General features: G+C 40.4%; 1 protein-coding gene across 1 annotated transcript; it reads left to right on the forward strand.

The window, feature by feature from the left end:
- Positions 1 to 6,641: 6,641 nt before the first annotated feature.
- Positions 6,642 to 17,426, forward strand: LOC138949022 (histone H3-like centromeric protein A). Its single transcript, XM_070320718.1, has 4 exons — positions 6,642 to 6,778; positions 9,911 to 10,110; positions 11,126 to 11,206; positions 16,889 to 17,426. The coding sequence occupies exons 1-4, from the start codon at positions 6,721 to 6,723 to the stop codon at positions 17,015 to 17,017; spliced, it is 468 nt and encodes a 155-aa protein (XP_070176819.1). The 5' UTR covers positions 6,642 to 6,720; the 3' UTR covers positions 17,018 to 17,426.
- Positions 17,427 to 20,783: the final 3,357 nt, after the last annotated feature.

Genomic DNA, 20,783 nt, shown 5'->3' on the forward strand with positions numbered 1-20,783 from the left:
GAGCAAATATGAACGTTAACCCACATACTGTGACGAGGTATAGTTAAGAATGAACTTGGGAAACAGTGTGAGGTTGTTTTCGGACATTATTTTTGACTATTATTTTATATAAATATTTTTTACATAAATATAAGGTGAAGGCTAACGAATTCAATTTCTGAAAAGTTTGATATTTTCTGATGATGTTATCCAGATTTTTACATGAATCGATTGATATTTACTTGGAAAAGAATGTAAGTGAAAATGACGCGTGCCTCTAGGTAGCCGTGGTAATGAGAATCCGCAACTCCAAGTACACACCCAGGTACTGTGGTCATCCCGATATTCTACTGCCGTAAACATAACGATATTTTCTCTTCACACTGCATGCGTTGTTGTTGGGTGGTTTTTTTTCTCTGTGTGTTAACACGTGTTGCTAGACTGTTTGAACGTAGCTTCACACACTGTGCATTTAAGCTTTTTCTCACCTGTATTCGTGTTGCTTTAAATGACCAAACTGTTTAACCTAGCCATTGTTTTTTTTACTCCTTGTATGTGTTATCATGTATTTTTTATCACGACCAGACAACGTGAACCTAATATCGCACCCTTTGCATGCACGTCTTTTCTCTTCTGTGTGTGCTGACGCGTGTTTAGAGTCAACTCACCAAACCGTTCAAACCTAGCATCATACTCTTACGTACACTACCATTATACTCTTACGTATTTGTACTAGCATCCTACTCCTTATGTTTTCTCACGTATGTGCTAACATGTGTACATTGAAGCAGACACTGTGAACCTCGCATCACTCTCTGCGCATAAATACATTTTTATCCCTGCTTGTGTTAACATGTGTTGCTTCAAATGAGCCGACTGTGTGGATCTAGCACAACATTCTTTGCATGAACGCTTTTCTTTTCCTGTGTATATTAACATGACTAACATGTGTCGCTTCAAATTACCAGACCGCAAGAACCTGGCACCACACTCTGTATATGCATGTTTTTTTCTCTCCTGAATGTGTTAACATTTTGTTGTCACAAATGAGCAGACCTTGAGAACCTTGCATCACACTCAGTACATGCATACATTTTTATCCCTGTGTGTTTAAACATATGTTGCTTTAAACTCCAAGACCGTGTGAATACAGCATCACACTCAGTACATGCATACATTTTCATCCCTGAATGTGTTATCATGTGTTGCTTCAAATGACCTGACTGTGTAAACCTAGCACCGCACTCGCTGCATGCATACCTTTTCTCTTCTGTATGTGTTAACATGTGTATCTTCAAACCACCAGACCGTGAGAACCTAGCACTACACTCAGCATATGAATACTTTTTCTCTCCTGTATGTGTTAACATGTGTAGTTTCAAATCACCAGACCGTGAGAACCTAGCATCACACGCGGCACATGTATATATTTTCATCCCTGAATGTGTTAACATGTGTCGCTTCAAATGATCAGACCGTGATAACTTAGCATCACACTCAGCACATGTATACTTTTTCTCTCCTGTATGTGTTAACATGTGTAGCTTCAAATTACCAGACAGTGAGAACCTGGTACCACACTCTTTGCATGCATGCTTTTTCTGTCCTGTATGTGTTAACATGTGTCGCTTCAAATTCCCAGACAGAGAGAAATTAGCACCACACTCTGTGCATGCATGCCTTTTCTCTCCTGTATGTTTTAACATGAGTTGCTTCAAACAACAAGGCATGTTGAATCTAGCATCACACTTAGTGCATACATACTTTTTCACTCCTGTATTAATATTACACTCATTACATGAAAGTTGTTTCCCTGTATGAGGTCCCAATGTGCGTTTCTCTGCTACATGTGCATGTTCTTCTGTGTGTTGTGACACGTTTTGTTCCAAATGTGGGATGAACATCACTTCACATTGGGCACATCCACATAGTTTCTCACCAGTGCATGTGCCGACAACCTGCTGCTTCTTGTGACCTAAGCAGAGGGATGTGCCGGCCTCGCACATTGAAACTGGAAGTGTTTCATGTGTTTCACTTACTTTTACCTCAAACCGGATTTGTGTTTCTGGTGTCTGTATCTCTTGTTTCAGCCAGGTACCCCTGTGATTATTGACTCCAGTCTGTGTTTCTGGTGTGTGTGTCTCTTGTTTCAGCCAGGTACCCCTGTGATTATTGACTCCAGTCCGTGTTTCTGGTGTGTGTATCTCTTGTTTCAGCCAGGTATTGCTGTGCCTGTATACTGCAGACTGCCCTTCTAGTGTCTGTATCTCTTGTTTCAGCCAGGTATCGCTGTGAGTGTTGACTGCAGACTGCCCTTCTAGTGTCTATTGCTTGATTCAGCCAGGTATTGCTGTGCCCGTTGACTGCAGGCTGTCCTTCTAGTGTCTGTATCTCTTGTTTCAGCCAGGTATTGCTGTGCCCGTATACTGCAGGCTGTCCTTCTAGTGTCTGTATCGCTTGTTTCAGCCAGGTATTGCTGTGCCCGTATACTGCAGGCTGTCCTTCTAGTGTCTGTATCGCTTGTTTCAGCCAGGTATCGCTGTGAGTGTTGACTGCAGGCTGTTCTTCCTTTTTCTGTATCTCTTGTTTCAGCCAGGCATCACTGTGTCTGTTGACTGCAGTTTGTCCTTCCAATGGCTGCACTGTTGGCATGGTAGCAGAGTTCACTATGGCAACAACCTGCCTGAATGGCACTGGAAATGAAAGCAAGACACATCCGTTAATGGGACACTTATTATGAAGTGTGATCCATCCTTTTAGCATTAAATGTATCTCCTTTGGTATGCTGTGTGTTGGGGGGGGGGGGGTGGCGCCGTGCACTGGAAATGAAAGCAAGACACATCCGTTAATGGGACACTTATTATGAAGTGTGATCCATCCTTTTAGCATTAAATGTATCTCCTTTGGTATGCTGGCAATAACATTCGGCCTTGTGACTAGCATAAACATATAATGTACCATTATATTATCAGACAGAAAACCAGAAAACCCAACAAAACAAATGTGCCCCTGAAAGACGTCACTGTAACGAAAGCTAGCAGAGTTTTGTAAATGTTGAATTTGATCTTGTTTGTGTGTGTCTGATGCGTTTCGTTAACCTTACCGTCGTATGACTGTGGTTCAGTCAAGGGCAAATACTGCGGTGTTTTCTTCAGCGACATCAATCTCTATCTTGACGTCAGACAGAAATGCTGTGTCCCCTTCCTCCATGCTACAGTGAGAAGCTTCTGCGTGTATCTGACTGTCCACTGTTCTTGATGGTCCCCTTCTGTTCACTGTTCAAGGTGTTGCTGTAGAAAAAAAACATGACTAAAAGAAAATCAGGGTGAAGGGCGTTTAGTGGTTATAATAATGATGACACTGGTTGTTTACACAAATACTTGTACACAAAGTGTAACTCAACAATGTCAGGCTATCTGCACAATTAAGTGAGCAATCAACATGCGAGCTCAGACACACACCCAGCTGAGATTCGTCACGTCATAGCGTCCCTTTTTTCATTTTTTTCCCTTGAAGCTTATTAATAAACAACAAATGATTTTGAAGTAAATTGTTTTTGTTTTGGGGAGTTGGGGAAAAACAATAACCTCAGGAAAGACAGAATGGAAGTCGACTTGTTTGTTTGTTAAAAAGCCGTTGCATATATTGAAATGTTATTTTCATGCCAGAAAATGGTAACATGAAAAGTCAAAATTGCTGCCCCCAAAAACGGGGGAGGGAAAAAAAGACAGATTGAACCATTTCTAAGCTCATATAGTCCCGTTTGGCTTCTTTGGACCAACATTTTTTCAACTTTTACAAAATGCCGGATATGACGTCATCAAAGACATTTATCGAAAAAACGGAAAAAAACGTCTGGGGATGTCATACCCAGGAACTCTCATGTAAAATTTCATAAAGATCGGTCCAGTAGTTTACTTTGAATCGCTCTACACACACACAGACAGACACGCAGACACACACAGACACACATACACCACGACCCTCGTCTCGATTCCCCTTCTATGTTAAAACATTTAGTCAAAACTTGACTAAATGTAAAAAAGGGCTGGGGGTGGGGCTTGAGCCCCCAAAGACACCCCCCCCCCCCCCCCCCCCCCCCAGTGCCCACTCCGCCTCACCGGCAGGAGGTTAGTTTACAGAACGATGACATCTTTTCACTAAATCACCAATAGGCTCTTACTAACCAGATGGAATACACTTGCATTAGCATTCAACTTTAAATAGTTAACAGTAAAACAGCAAACTTCCATAGCTCCACGGCAGTGTCAGGATGTCAAAAGGAACACAATACCTGTAATAATCCGCTTTAGTGGAGAGTTTAATGAGGTTGTCTGGCATTAACAGAAACATAACCTATCCGCAACAACAACAACAACAAGTGGCGTAAGGCGAAACTACTACATTTAGTCAAGCTGTAGAACTCACAGAATGAAACTGAACGCACTGCATTTTTTCACAGTGACCGTAGTCCGCCGCTCCTGCAAAAGGCAGTGAAATTGACGGCCTGTTTAGCGCGGTAGTGGTTGCGCTGTGCTGCATAGCACGGTTTACTGTACCTCTCTTCGTTTTAACTTTCTGAGCGTGTTTTTAATCCAAACATATCATATCTATATGTTTTTGGAATCAGGAACCGACAAGGAATACGATTGAATTGTTTTTAAATCGATTTCGGAAATTTTATTTTAATCATCATTTTTATATTTTTATTTTCAGAGCTTGTTTTCCGAATATAACACATTTATATGTTTTTGGAATCAGAAAATGAGGAAGAATACAATTAACGTAATTTTGGATCGTTGTTAAAAAAATTATTTTAATTACAATTTTCAGATTTTTAATGACCAAAGTCATCAATTAGTTTTGAAGCCTCCAAGCTGAAATGCAATACCAAAGTCCGGCCTTCGTCGAAGATTGCTTGGCCAAAATTTCAATCAATTTTACTGGGCGGGGATATAGCTCAGTTGGTAGCGCGCTGGATTTGTATTCAGTTGGCCGCTGTCAGCGTGAGTTCGATCCCAGGTTCGGCGGAAATTTATTTCACAGAGTCAACTTTGTGTGCAGACTCTCTTCGGTGTCCGAACCTCCCCCGTGTACACTACATTGGGTGTGCACGTTAAAGATCCCACGATTGACAAAAGGGTCTTTCCTGGCAAAATTGCTTAGGCACAGTTAATAATTGTCTACCTATACCCGTGTGACTTGGAATAATAGGCCGTGAAAGGTAAATATGCGCCGAAATGGCTGCAATCTACTGGCCGTATAAAGTCAGTTTCATCTCACACGGCATCACTGCAGAGCGCCTAGAACTGTACCCACGGAATATGCGCCGATATAAGACTCATTGATTGATTGATTGAAAAATGAGGGTATGACAGTGCCGCCTCAACTATTACAAAAAGCCGGATATTACGTCATCAAAGATATTTATCCAAAAAATGAAAAAACAAAATCTGGGGATATAATGCTCAGGAACTCTCATGTAATATTTCATAAAGATCGGTCGAGTAGTTCACTGTGAATCGCTCTACACACACACACACACACACACACACACACACACACACACACACACACACACACACACACACACACACATAGACCACAACTCTCGTCTCGATTCCCCCTCTATGTTAAAACATTTAGTCAAAACTTGACTAAATGTAAAAACAACCACAACAACAGCAGCAGCAGCAGCAGCAGCAGCAACAACAACCACAACACTGAACACGACACACACACACACACACACACACACACACACACACACCTGCACACACACATACACACAAACACACACACACCATCACACACTGACACGCACACACTGACATACACACACACATACACACAAACACTGACACACCGTCACGCGCGCGCACACACACGCACGCACACACCGGCTTTAAAGTACCACTACAACTACTTCTATTACTACATGTACTACTACTACTACTCAGTAATAAATGTAGTACTATTATAATGACTTCAACGTGTATAGCAGGCCTATGCTTTAGAAACTGGGAAGAAGACGAACGAGAAGAATTTAGAAAATAGTGAAACCTATACGTACATCGACTGAACCGTCTGGGACGTTCACCTGTACATGTACAGTGGAAAAATCTGACAGGACAGAAAACGCAAAGAAATATAGACAGAAATGCGGCTAGACTGAGTAAACAAAAAAGTTATATGCTAACTCCAGCAGCCTGAGTAGGTTCTGTCAGTTTTATTTTATTTCGAATATGTATATCTGTGATGAATTCACTTATGAATTTGCGACTAAATTTCCCTGCCTTCAGAGTTCAGGTCAGCTCGTCATTTTGTCACTCGCGTTGTAAAGAGATCAGCTCTAAACATAGCCTACTCTATGTCTCTGAGAGAGGACTGAAACGCTTCAGCGGCCTACTAGGATCTACTAGCTTGCAGATTTGTTTCCCCTCAAGACAGACAGAGAAAGACTACTGAATATCTATGTCTAAAGTTATAAGAACAAAAGCGAACATGTTTTGTTTTGGGTTTGTTTTGTTGCTGATAATGGGTTTTTTTTTCTTCCCCAACACACTCCGCATACTTGTCTATGAACGCTGCTGTCGGAGTACGAAATAACACTAAACTAACGAGTGATGCTTGGACCAAGGGCAGTAACTCTGCCTTCACTTCCTAAAGATGGCGACGCGAGTGGGAATTTGAATTTTTCGAAAGAGTAGCAAATGATTACAAAGTAAATTTACATTCAACATGGTGCGACCGTCAGGCACTGGGCGAAAGCAGACGACGGCAAAATCCCCCACACAAGGTATGTTTGCATTGTACGATCTGTCAAGGAAAACCTGTGTTGCCTCCACATTTCAGTCGAGTTGCACAGTGATTGTTGTGTAAACTGTGCGATGGTGTCTGATTTAGACGTACCTGAACTTCTGTATGGTTCATTCCGTAGTTTGAGCTGAATGGTATTAAAATGACTTTTTATGGTAATGTTTAAAGCCCCAGTCTGTCTCAAATGGTTCACAGAACGATTTAAATCTTCTCAGGAAAAAAGCAGTTCTAAGTCTAACCACAGGCGGAAGGTATCGTTCACTGGACCACTACTTACATAGAAAGAGTAGTCGTTCTATGTAAGTAGTGGTCCAGTGAACGATACCTTCCGCCTGTGGTCTAACCTGATGGAACACACTTGCAATAGCATTTAACAGCATTAAATGACACAGTTCGTTTTAATGGCTATTTAGCTTGCTTAACACTATTGTGACTAGCATTGCCACGGCGTTAACGTCCTGCCTGCCCAAGCTTGCCACCAAGAAACTTCCAAAAAAACAGTAACTGTAAAGAAATCTGTCTAGCAAGCTTGAATTAAGTCCAATCACCACCAAATTTTGTGTACTAATTAAAAAATGGATGCCCAGTTCAGTCGTGCTATTTATAAGTTTGTCACGCGATTTGTTTTAGCAAAGGGGGGGTGAAAGGGGGATAATATGTGTTTTTTAACGTTTTTTTGTGTGTGTTTTCTTTTCCACTGCTTTTTTAAAAGTTATTTTTTAACAGAAAGTATTATAAATAATTTTATAACCAAACAAGGTGTAAAACCTATGAATTAGCTGAAATATTGTTAAAATTCTACACAGAAATAAGGAGACAGTACAAAGAAAAAAACAAGCAAATCCCGCATTCACTCACAGCATCCTGACTCAAATGAAACAAAACTGTGACACTCACCAAATGATGTCTAGGTAATCCATATTGAATATAAGGCCAAAAAAAAAATAGGTGTGGTTACGGTAACATAGCCAAAAAAAATAGGGTAGGTAGGTAGGCAATCACTTTTTTTTTTAACTTTTTTTTCTAATGTGTACAAATTAAACCTACTTGACAGGGAAATAAGTGTGCAACACGGTCATTGCGTTTTTTGCACTCGTTTTTATTTTTATTTTATTTTATTTTTTTGGATTAATGTAATAAAAAGTTATTGGATCGGCCCCTAAAAATAGGGTAGGTCGGGTTACCGTAACCACACCTATTTTTTTTTTAGGCCTAAGTCACATTTTCACAACAAAGTCCCAACTGTACACCTATGAACATTTCCAAAAGGATTATGAGGCTCCAGCCATCCATTGTTATCAGTGCTGCCACGCCCCCCTTGCAACTACACATTCGAAGATTCATGCAGTACCACCCTAACACGTGTAGTTTGCCGACTCATACTAGCAACAACAGGACTGTTTCTTCCTCAATATCACTGCTATTATCGCTTTCTTGAGGCGAAAACAACACGTCGGAATCATGATTTACAGGGTCCTCAAGATCCAACATCCGGAGAATCTCCTCCCGTGACAAGGCTCGCCTTCGATTCATTTTTTTTCTCGAAAAAACCACACAAATCAGGCTAATTTTGCATATGGCGGAAGGGCACGCAAAGTGTGTCAAGGGAAACAACTCAATTTACTGCAAGCTTCAAAAACCGGGAAGCAATCACGAGTCGTGTACCCTGTATGGCTCTTACTGAAAAATGCGCGTCCCGTCCATGGGCGTGTCAGCGCTGTCACTGATTTATCAGTGTCCCGTCGCGAAAGTGTTAAACCACACACCAAATTTCGGGGTTTATTTTACTCCTGAGCTATCGTGGACCTGTGTCACACACACTTTCCTTTTTTTCACAATTTTGTCGTCAGTTTGTGATTTCAGTGCGACTCGCTGTATCTGCATTAGCACGTCATTGTGTACCTCTGAATCTAAAATGCAACAAACGACTGCGAGTCACACGAACTTATCGGCGGTGGTGGGCTTCAAAGAAGAAAGCCATGCAGAAAATTCGTCTGCTTAGGGGAAACACGACCTTGCGTGGCTTGCTTCCGGGCTCCCTTTTTTCAAACTTTCAAAACTTTGAGTTGTACTGATCTTGTCTTGATGAAAAAATAAATCATTTATGATTTAAGAATGTTTGTGTTACAAGCTGTCAATTTATTATTTAGATTTTAAAAGTTAGTTCCAGCGCCAAAACGAGGCGTCTGATTGTGGTACTAGACAATCCGGCTGGCCACTCAAAAATAAATTCTTTGATAAATGCTCGCTCTTTACGGAGGGCACCTATAGGATGTTCTCAAGCGGTGAGTGTTTAGAGGAAAGGGTGTTTGTACTATGTGTAAAAGCCTGACAGTGTCTGTGACCAGAAACTGATGGTTTACATGAAGCTCAGAGTGTGCCTTTAAAACTAAAGCGTTGTAAGTTCATAGCTCACAATCCAGTGGCAATTGTTTGCTTATTTTTGACACTAAAAGTTAGATATATCATTATCAAAGCAAAGAATAATTCTTGTGAAAATAATTGACGGATTAAGCCTCAAAATTCAGCATAATCATAATTTGATCGCCATGGTTGTCTCCCTTAGCAGAAATTGCATACATAAAATCGACATATTTGACTCTCTTTTCTGATGTGCCAAGGGTTTCCTTCTAAACCCCATGCAATTTGCAAATGAAACGTTTCCATACAGTCCATTCCGTACCTTAAATGGCAACTAAAATGACTCTTTATGTTTACAAGAGCAAGATCTTCAAAATCAGAGGCTAAAATTTCACTAGAAAAACGTCCCTGAGCTGAATTAACAACGCTAAAGTTCAAAATAATTCGCTTTTAATTTTTATGTAACAAGTACAACTACATGAGCAAGTCATGCAAATTCAGAAGCTTATAGTTTTACAACACAAAAGTTCAACATACTGTAGAACTGAAAGACAACAGAAGGTGCCTTTGATTGAAGTTTAATTGGGCGGTACATGGTGTCTCATCAGACACGATTTCAGAAGGCCATCACAGGTACCCACTGATTGATGTTGAGAAATCAAAATGATCATTTCTAAGTTACAAATGTCGTTTGTGTTTGCCATTAACAGCATTATTAGAATATTATTATTACTTGTGTTTGTGAACTCAGCACGAAGGTCTCCACAAACTCCTCCGTCATCAGGCCCCAGGGGGTCAGGTCGCTCCGGGGCACACAGAGGACGATCGGGGCCCAGCACAAGCACGCGCAAAAAGCAGCGCTTCAGACCCGGCACCAAAGCTCTGATGGAGATCCGAAAGTACCAGGCAAGCAGCAACCTTCTGCTGAGAAAACTGCCTTTCTCCAGAGTGGTAAGTCAACTAACTGTCTTTGCCTTTAGCATACATGTAGAAATCGAATGTACATGTATTGCCAGCTCCCCTCATCCAACTCTTTGATTCGGACATTCTCCTTCTTCGTTCATGAGCTGAAAGCAGTGAAACTCCCCTGGGTTTTTTTTCCTCGTGTATGACCGTTTTTACCCCCCATTTTGGCAGCCAAACATCACTTTCAGGGGAATCGTGCAGGGTATTTTCATGTTTCTACGTATCGATTGGACATTGGATTTCCCTTCTTTGAGCCATGTGACATCAGAGGCCTACAAAACTTCACATTTGGGCGTTTCAGGTTGACCGAAACTTTAAAGGAACTACAAAACACACGTCATGTGTTTGATTGCATGTGTGTGTGCTGTTCAATGTCAAAACAACAACAAAGTCAGTACATGACGTGTGTTTTGTAGTTCCTTTGAAGTTTCGGTCAACCTGAAACGCCCAAATATGAAGCTTATGTGTTTGATTGCATGTGTGTGTGTGTTCGTTCAATCGTCAAAACAACAACAAAGTCATAGTACCTGAAAGGAATTCGATCGATACATAAATGTTATTTGCGTTTTTGACCAAAATATGACATAGCGCGGTCGAGGTGAACAATGACTGTCGAGATCTGTGTAAAATGTCATATTTTGGTCAAAAACGCAAATAACGTATAATAACCCACAAAACTCAAACTTGGATTACAGGATCTTTTCTGAGCGCACTTGGGCTTGTGCTTGGGTGTACACACGAAGTGGGATAAGGCACTTGTATGTCTGCATATAAATTGACCTGGGAGATTGGACAAATCTCATTTAAGTGTGTCTATGAGATGTCAAAGCTCCAGAGATAATTCTCAATATCCCCAGATTGCATCATTGTTGTTTTTTTCAAAATCAAAAAAAATGTCCTGGTGCTTTTCTCCAATTTCATGATACATGTATGCCTGAAACTGCATGAGAATTGCAACTAACTTTGTATTGATGATCAGCTTTTTTGACTTCTTTTACAGGTCCGTGAGGTGGCAACTAGCTTGTTTCCAGCAATGGGAGACATGAGGTGGAATGCAACAGCAATAATGGCATTGCAAGAGGTAAACTTGGTGTCCGTTTAGCATGTGAAGAAGTTTTACACACTGTGATACTTGATGTGCAGCAAAGAGATCGGGTGGCCGAGTGGTAACGCACTTGCGCTCGGAAGCGAGAGGTTGCAAGTTCGACCCTGGGTCAGGGCGTTAGCAATTTTCTTCCCCCTTTCCTAACCTAGGTGGTGGGTTCAAGTGCTAGTCTTTCGGATGAGACGAAAAACCGAGGTCCCTTCGTGTACACTACATTGGGGTGTGCACGTTAAAGATCCCACGATTGACAAAAGGGTCTTTCCTGGCAAAATTGTATAGGCATAGATAAAAATGTCCATCAAAATACCCGTGTGACTTAGAATAATAGGCCGTGAAAAGTAGGATATGCGCCGAAATGGCTGCGATCTGCTGGCCGATGTGAATGCGTGATGTATTGTGTAAAAAACATTCCATCTCACACGGCATAAATAAATCTCTGCGCCTTGAGTATGTGCGCAATATAAATTGCATAAAATAAAAAAATAAAAAAAATAAAAATGAATCCCTGCGCTTAGAACTGTACCCACGGAATACCTGCGATATAAGCCTCATATTGATTGATTGATTGAAAGAGATGTGACAGGAAACAGAACATTTTTCATTGTCTATGCAATTACAATACAAATGCATAGAAAAGTATTCTTCGGCTGCTCTTGAAACAGATGTGTGCAGATAAACAAGCAAGCAAAGCACACAAAAATGTTTGATATGCCGACAACCATCAGCCACTCTCTGCACATGATTCCTTCTATGAAAAAAAACCCACACACACACACTTTATAGCTCTTTCACAGATCACATCTGCATATCGCATTTAAAATTCATATTTATGAATATGATAACAGGAGTTCAACTAAAAGTATGAGTAAAAGTTTTAAAACTAAATCATTAATAAGAAGCCTAAATTAGGATCAGTCATGTCCTGCCCACAGGTTAAAGAGAAACTATTCATCTTTACACACGCTTGTGTGTGTGCCCAGGCCCAATAATAAGAATGTGTATTTATTTGTGCACGTGTGTTACTTGATCGGACACTCGGCTATTCGTCCGATGGATTGAAAGTGTTGATAGTCCTTTAGTAACTTTTGATAAGTGCAATCATGTCTCTTATTAACCTTTGCCGGATGCCGCTTTTGACTACACACTCCCGACGATGCGGGTTTGTCTGAACCCATACATTTGAAAGAGGGTTTTTACCGTTTATTCCTCTAACGACGATGCGGGTTTGTCTGAACCCATTCATTTGAAAGAGGGTTTTTACCGTTTATTTCTCTAACGACGGGGTGGGTTCAGGGAAACCCACAGCGCTACTTCAGTGGTTGCATCGAGTTTCTCCCTTCACCGAGCTCTTGCAGGGGAGGGAGAGGGGGAGGGAGAGACTGAGAGACTAAGAAAGAGAGAGAGAGAGAGAGAGAGAGACTAACAAAGAGAGAGAGAGAGACTAAGAAAGAGAGAGAGAGACTAACAAAGAGAGAGAGAGACTAAGAAAGAGAGAGAGCGAGACTAAGAAAGAGAGAGAGAGAGAGTCTAAGAAAGAGAGTGAGAGACTAAGAAAGAGAGAGAGAGAGACTAAGAAAGAGAGAGAGGGAGACTAAGAAAGAGAGAGAGAGAGAGACTAAGAAAGAGAGAGAGACTAAGAAAGAGAGAGAGAGAGAGAGACTAAGAAAGAGAGAGAGAGACTAAGAAAGAGAAAGAGAGAGAGAGAGTCTAAGAAAGAGAGTGAGAGATTAAAAAAGAGAGAGAGACTAAGAAAGAGAGAGAGGGAGACTAAGAAAGAGAGAGAGAGAGAGACTAAGAAAGAGAGAGAGACTAAGAAAGAGAGAGAGAGATAGACTAAGAAAGAGAGAGAGACTAAGAAAGAGAGAGGGAGACTAAGAAAGAGAGAGAGACTAAGAAAGAGAGAGAGAGAGAGAGACTAAGAAAGAGAGAGAGAGATACTAAGAAAGAGAGAGAGAGAGACTAAGAAAGAGAGAGAGAGAGAGACACATAAAGAGAGAGAGACAAAGAAAGAGAGAGAGACTAAGAAAGAGAGAGAGAGAGAGAGACTAATAAAGAGAGAGAGAGACTAAGAAAGAGAGAGAGGGACTAAGAAAGAGAGAGAGAGAGACTAAGAAAGAGAGAGAAAGAGACTAAGAAAGAGAGAGAGGGAGACTAAGAAAGAGAGAGAGACTAAGAAAGAGAGAGAGAGAGACAAAGAAAGAGAGAGAGAGAGACTAAGAAAGAGAGAGAGAGACTAAGAAAGAAAGAGAGAGAGAGACTAAGAGAGAGAGAGAGAGACTAAGAAAGAGAGAGAAAGAGACTAAGAAAGAGAGAGAGGGAGACTAAGAAAGAGAGAGAGACTAAGAAAGAGAGAGAGAGAGACAAAGAAAGAGAGAGAGAGAGACTAAGAAAGAGAGAGAGAGACTAAGAAAGAAAGAGAGAGAGGGACTAAGAAAGAGAGAGAGAGAGACTAAGAAAGAGAGAGAAAGAGAGAAACTAAGAAAGAGAGAGAGAGACTAAAAAAGAGAGAGAGACTAAGAAAGAGAGAGAGAGAGAGACTAAGAGAGAGAAAGAGAGACTAAGAAAGAGAGAGACACTAAGAGAGAGAGAGAGAGAGAGAGACTAAGAAAGAGAGAGAGAGACTAAGAGAGAGAGAGAGAGACTAAGAAAGAGAGAGAGAGAGAGACTAAGAAAGAGAGACAGAGAGACTAAAAAAGAGAGAGAGAGACTAAGAAAGAGAGAGAGAGACTAAGAGAGAGAAAGAGAGACTAAGAAAGAGAGAGAGACTAAGAGAGAAAGAGAGAGAGAGAGAGACTAAGAAAGAGAGAGAGAGACTAAGAGAGAGAGAGAGAGAGAGACTAAGAAAGAGAGAGAGAGACTAAGAAAGAAAGAGAGAGAGAGACTAAGAAAGAGAGAGAGAGAGACTAAGAAAGAGAGAGAGAGAGAGAAACTAAGAAAGAGAGAGAGAGACTAAAAAAGAGAGAGAGACTAAGAAAGAGAGAGAGAGAGAGACTAAGAGAGAAAGAGAGACTAAGAAAGAGAGAGAGACTAAGAGAGAGAGAGAGAGAGAGACTAAGAAAGAGAGAGAGAGAGAGAGAGAGAGAGACTAAGAAAGAGAGAGAGAGAGAGACTAAGAAAGAGAGACAGAGAGACTAAAAAAGAGAGACAGAGACTAAGAAAGAGAGAGAGAGACTAAGAGAGAGAAAGAGAGACTAAGAAAGAGAGAGAGACTAAGAGAGAAAGAGAGAGAGAGAGAGACTAAGAAAGAGAGAGAGAGACTAAGAGAGAGAGAGAGAGAGAGAGAGAGAGAGAGAGAGAGACTAAGAAAGAGAGAGAGAGACTAAGAAAGAGAGAGAGAGAGAGAGACTATGAAAGAGAGAGAGAGACTAAGAAAGAGAGAGAGAGAGACTAAGAAAGAGAGAGAGACTAAGAAAGAGAGAGAGAGACTAAGACAGAGAGAGAGAGAGACTAAGAAAGAGAGAGAGAGAGAGACTAAGAAAGAGAGAGAGAGAGACTAAGAAAGAGAGAGAGAGAGACTAAGAAAGAGCTAGAGAGAGAGAGAGAGACTAAGAAAGAGAGAGAGAGACTAAGAAAGAGAGAGAGAGACTAAGAAAGAGAGAGAGAGACTAAAAAAGAGAGAGAGAGACTAAGAAAGAGAGAGAGAGAGAGACTAAGAAAGAGAGAGAGAAAGAGAGACTAAGAAAGAGAGAGAGACTAAGAGAGAGAGACTAAGAAAGAGAGAGAGACTAAGAGAGAGAGAGAGAGACTAAGAAAGAGAGAGAGAGACTAAAAAAGAGAGAGAGAGAGACTAAGAAAGAGAGAGAGAGACTAAGAAAGAGAGAGAGCGAGAGACTAAGAAAGAGAGAGAGAGAGACTAAGAGAGAGAGAGACTAAGAAAGAGAGAGAGACTAAGAAAGAGAGAGAGAGAGAGACTAAGAAAGAGAGACAGAGAGAGAGACTAAGAGAGAGAGACAGAGAGAGAGACTAAGAGAGAGAGACAGAGAGAGAGACAGACAGAGAGAGACAGAGAGAGAGACAGAGAGAGAGACAGACAGACAGAGAGAGACAGAGAGAGAGAGAGACAGAGACAGACAGTCAGATAGACAGACAGTCAGATAGACAGATAGACGGATAGACGGATAGACGGATAGACAGACAGACAGACAGAGCAACTGACAACAGACATACAGACAGAGAGATACGGACAGACAAACAGAGAGACAGACAGTCTCTTGGAGACAAACAGGCAGACAGACACTGTTCCGCCGCTTTGGTAATTATGGGTGTAGCAGAACCCGCGCCGTCGGCAGAGGGATAGTTACAATCACTACTACTCTTTAAAAGTATGGGTATGTGTGAACCCGCGCCATCGGTAGTGTTTATGTAAATTATCATAATCAATTAATTCTGATGTTTTGTCATGTACACACTAAAAATTTGCAGACAGAGAGCAAATTAGGTGTGTGAGAGATACTTAAAATTTCAAAACGATACCTTTAATGGTTCCAGAGTTACAATGATTTTAGTGTGTCTCTGGGTACAGGTGAACCCAGGAAGCACGGCAAAGGTTAAGATATTCTAATTTTAGGTGTACAACACAGTCTACGCTGAGCATTTTTAATTCATTGTAAGTTTAATAACGGAAAGGGGAGACGAGAGAGAGTATACAAGGAAGATAGTTAGTTAGTTAGTGTGTGTGTGTGTGTGTGTGTGTGTGTGCGGACGAGCCTGCGTGCTTGTGCGTGTGTAAATGTGGGTGTCTGTATCCATGAGTGATTGCAAAGAATGTTATGGATCTTTTTAGTGGAATTTTAAACTGTTAGTGATTGAGATGTTATTTATGTTTTAAACCGCCTGACACTGCGAGGCAATTTTCCTTATTTGTATAAGGACATTAAAATCTTTGAGTCTTGAGTCTTGAGTATAGGTTTCACTCCGTCTGTTTGCCCAGCCAGACTAAACTTAGAATAGATCTCCAGCTGGTACTTAAAGCCATATGTACTCGATGACTATACACGCTAATTGCTTTACCAACAGCTGGAGACATGCTAAATTAAGTTCCCTGCAAAATATTGTGGTCTAGGACCCCTTCAATGTTGAGATATGTTAATTTTCATTTTGATCTGGATCGTCCTATTTATAGATTTGCCAACAGAGGTAGCGTTGACGCAAGGGAAATAACTCCGCGTCTTTGTTTACATCCAAAGTTTTTGAGACTCTAAAACAAGCTGTAATGCATGTATATGGTCCGCGCATGGCGACATATCGTCATTACATGGTCTTATGGTGCGTTTGACATCGATTATGGGCAAACTACACTTTGTAAACACGGGAGCGCATACATATGCCTTTAAGGGTCGATTGAGCTGTAATTTGGTGTTTAGCTTGGAATTGAGGTACAGATGGTGCTTGCCAAAAATGAGATTCCTATAACAGAGAAAATATGAGCTTTACATGCCTTTACACTGCCAGCGAAGGAGTGAATGGTATGATTAATCACTTTATGGTGGTGACACGTCTCAACCAATTGACGTCAGAATAAAACATTTTATTTGTGGTATGAAGCTGTTTGTAACAATGATCAGCATTATGTCTGATTTTGTTTTCATTAATGATAAGTAAACCTCCATGTATTTTCCACCAGTTTATAAGTACTGTTGTAACATTCTTATGTTTCAGGCAGCAGAGGCATTCTTGGTGCGGATGTTTGAAGACGCCAACCTGTGCGCTATCCATGCAAAGAGAGTCACCATCATGCCTAAAGACCTCTGGCTGGCGAGAAGAATAGGCGGCTATGACTTCATGTGATGTGCTAAGCTCTTTGTCTGTGGACTTTGCAGCATTGGTTTTATTTTTCATTCGAGAAAGGGTGGATGCAATTTTACTGAACTCGGTAGTGTACAGCTGTGGTCAAAAACAAAAAAAGGAGTTTTTGGTGATGTGTTGGCTGTGTCAGCCATGGACTTAGCAGCAGTGTTTTTTATGTCTAATTCGAGAAAGAGTGGTCCCACTTAACTTCAACTGAACTATGATCTGATCTTTTCTGTTTTGCGCTATCATCTGTGTCTGACATTTTACATGCATGATGTTCCGTGAGGTATCAGCTTACTCATGAACTTTACAGTGGTGGTTATTTCCGATGCGAGAAATGGTGCTTGTAATTTTACTGATCATGTTAGAGTGCAGCTATGGTATGAATTATAGGTGTGTTGCATTATGACTGATTTTTAGTATTTTACTAAAGAAAGTGGTTTCTGCATGTAAATTGTAATTGTCAAATGACTTGACAAGCACATGTTTAGAGATGTCTGATTTATCTTGTGCAGAATTTGTTTTGGCAATTCAGTGAAGAAGTGCTCAGTAAGTTGTTGAGGCCACAGAGATTTGTGTGTGAAGAGGGCAGCATTTCTGGCACTGCACATATTCTACTTTGCTGGCTTGATTCATTTCTGGCACTGCACATATTCTACTTTGCTGGCTTGATTCATTTCTGTACATCTGGGCCTATCTTGTGCAACTGCTAAAACTTGTTTTTCATATGACGGGTGCGGATTATTCAAATCCATAGCTTTGAATAGCTGGCGACACCATTTGAATAACTCTGGAGCCAGTGCTGGACAATAGACGAATTCCGCAAATAACTCAGTTTTTTTTTCTTTTTTTTTTTCTCAGGTTTGTATGGGGTGTGGAAGAGATACTTTCTCTTGTTTTTCCTTGCCTTTCCTGGAAAACATCTGAGGCAATGTACACACGACATTGTAGGCTTGCCTCAGTGTTTCTATGAAAACAAGGGAAAGCAACTTTTCCACAACCCGTAAAAACTTTTCACAAAAAGTTATTTTCGAACTACATCCATTGTCTTAAATTATGTGCTTGACACCATGACATTTTGAAAGGACTAATTTCATTCCTCAAATGCAGACCAGATTTTAGAGTTATTTTACAGCTTATTTTTTGGGGGGTAATTAGGCATCAAACCTAAACACCATGCTTTGAACCTCAGGGTGGACAAATATTTTGGTTTTGACATTGGTCAGTGTTAGGATATCATGTCAGATAACCGACTCCTGACCAAGAGAAAAAAAGGCTCATGATCAAGAGTAAAAAAGACATTTATTTGTTCTTCCAAGTTATGCACCTCTGTAGCACGCCACTGCATTAATGGGATAAGCTGGTGTATGGAAAACAAGAAAAAACTCAGATTTTTTACTGTACACGTCCATTTTTGATATATGCAACTGCAAGTTTGTTTTTTCCTGATGCAAGTATGAGGTCAGTAAATGTGTATACGTCTGTTGTGCAGAGGAATTTGATACAGCTACGCACTTCTTTTGTTAATGAAACTAACTTATTCATTTTTTAACATTCACCTGATCACGCTTTGGACTACACAGTCCGGATGATGTGGGTCGGGTACAACCCATCCTTTCTAAAGAAGGATTGAAAGAAAAATGTATATGTCATACATGACCCGTGCCATCCGAATAGGGATAAACACCATAAAATGCCTTCTTTTATTTTAATTCCATATGGGTCGTCCACGACATCCGGACTGTGTAGTTCAAATGACATCATTTTTACATTTAGTCAAGTTTTGACTAAATGTTTTAACATAGAGGGGGGAATCGAGACGAGGGTCGTGGTGTATGTGTGTGTGTGTCTGTGTGTGTGTGTAGAGCGATTCAGACTAAACTACTGGGCCGATCTTTATGAAATTTGACATGAGAGTTCCTGGGTATGATATCCCCGGACTTTTTTTTCATTTTTTCGATAAATATCTTTGATGACGTCATATCCGGCTTTTTGTAAAAGTTGAGGCGGCACTGTCACACCCTCATTTTTCAATTAAATTGATTGAAATTTTGGCAAAGCAATCTTCGACGAAGGCCGGGGTTTGGTATTGCATTTCAGCTTGGTGGCTTAAAAACTAATGAGTGAGTTTGGTCATTAAAAATCGGAAACTTGTAATTAAAATTATTTTTTTATTAAACGATCCAAAAACAATTTCATCTTATTCTTCGTCATTTTCTGATTCCAAAAACATATACATATGTTATATTTGGATTAAAAACAAGCTCTGAAAATTAAAAATATAAAAATTATGATCAAAATTAAATTTCCGAAATCGATTTAAAAACTATTTCATCTTATTCCTTGTCGGTTCCTGATTCCTAAAACATATAGATATGATATGTTTGGATTAAAAACACGCTCAGAAAGTTAAAACGAAGAGAGGTACAGTAAAGCACAGCGCAATCGCTACCGCGCCAAACAGGCTCGTCACTTTCACTGCCTTTTGCACTAGCGGCGGACTACGTTCAGTTTCATTCTGCGAGTTCCACAGCTTGACTAAATGTAGTAATTTCGCCTTACACGACTTGTTTATTTGTTTTTTTACAAAGTTACCCCCTTGAAAATGTGTCAATAGGACGGTTCTATGGTGTTTGAGGATGACATTAAGTCTCAATCAAAAACTCCCCATAGTTTTTGACATACAGACACTTTCGTGGACGGCCCAGGAAGCACGGTGAAGGTTAAAGATTGCTTATGAGTATTGGACAGTTGGGGATGACTTCTCCTTCTTTGTCTTATTGATTTCAACCTTTCTGTTAGGAAAGGAAATGCAGCAATTGAATGCCGATTGTGTGTGTGTGTGTGTGTTGTGTGTGTGTGTGTTGTGTGTGTGTGTGTGGTGTGTGTGTGTGTGGTGTGTGTGTGTGTGTGTTGTGTGTGTGTGTGTGTGTGTGTGAACGAGCCGACTTTGTCACTTACTTTGGGTGCATGTTTGAATGGGTTTCTGTGTAGCTGTGCTGGCTTAACATTTTTATTCCTTCCAAGATTGTTCAAGAGAGTACATGTATAGTCATATACTCATAATGAGTTGATGACATTTTTGTGTGTGTGCCAGAAATCTTTCATGTGGGATGAATGAAGATATTTGTTTTTGTTTACCTTCACCTCGGTGGACGTTTTGCTATTTTGACAGGAATTTTTGGTAAAATGAAAATAGCTACAAACAAATTAAACAAGTTATCGTCAAGACTTTAGCTTGGTAGAATTGTAAATTACTTCATAAACTAAAACACAATATGTCTATGACTTCACAAACATAATTTTAGTAACGAGTTATGCATTTCTGATTTACAAAAAGCTGCTTTCAGATTCAAAATGAAAATGGCTTGAGATTTACTGGCCTATTGTGTAAAAAATTTGATCTCGCACGGCAGAAATTAATATGTAAAGCGCTTAGAGAACGTCAAGCGCTATATAAATCTCCCATATAAATAAATAAATAGATTAAAAAAATAAGAAAAGACTTCATGAACCTGCAGTGTGTTCTGTATATATGGCTGATGTGCAAGAGTTTTATAAATTAACATCAATGTAGATTACAGATTCAATTTGTCTATTTTTATGGTCAGATGCCTCATCACCTCTGGGACAACCTGTGTCTAGCCTGTCTGAAAACACCTCCGCGTGAGGGATTTTGCAGTTAGCGCAGTGAAGATAGAGGGAAAAATTTTCTCTGCTCACGCGGCAGCAAGCAGGATGTCTCTGAACTGTTATCAGTAAA

The sequence above is a fragment of the Littorina saxatilis genome, linkage group LG15 (genome assembly GCF_037325665.1).
Source record: "Littorina saxatilis isolate snail1 linkage group LG15, US_GU_Lsax_2.0, whole genome shotgun sequence".
Lineage (NCBI taxonomy): Eukaryota > Metazoa > Mollusca > Gastropoda > Littorinimorpha > Littorinidae > Littorina > Littorina saxatilis.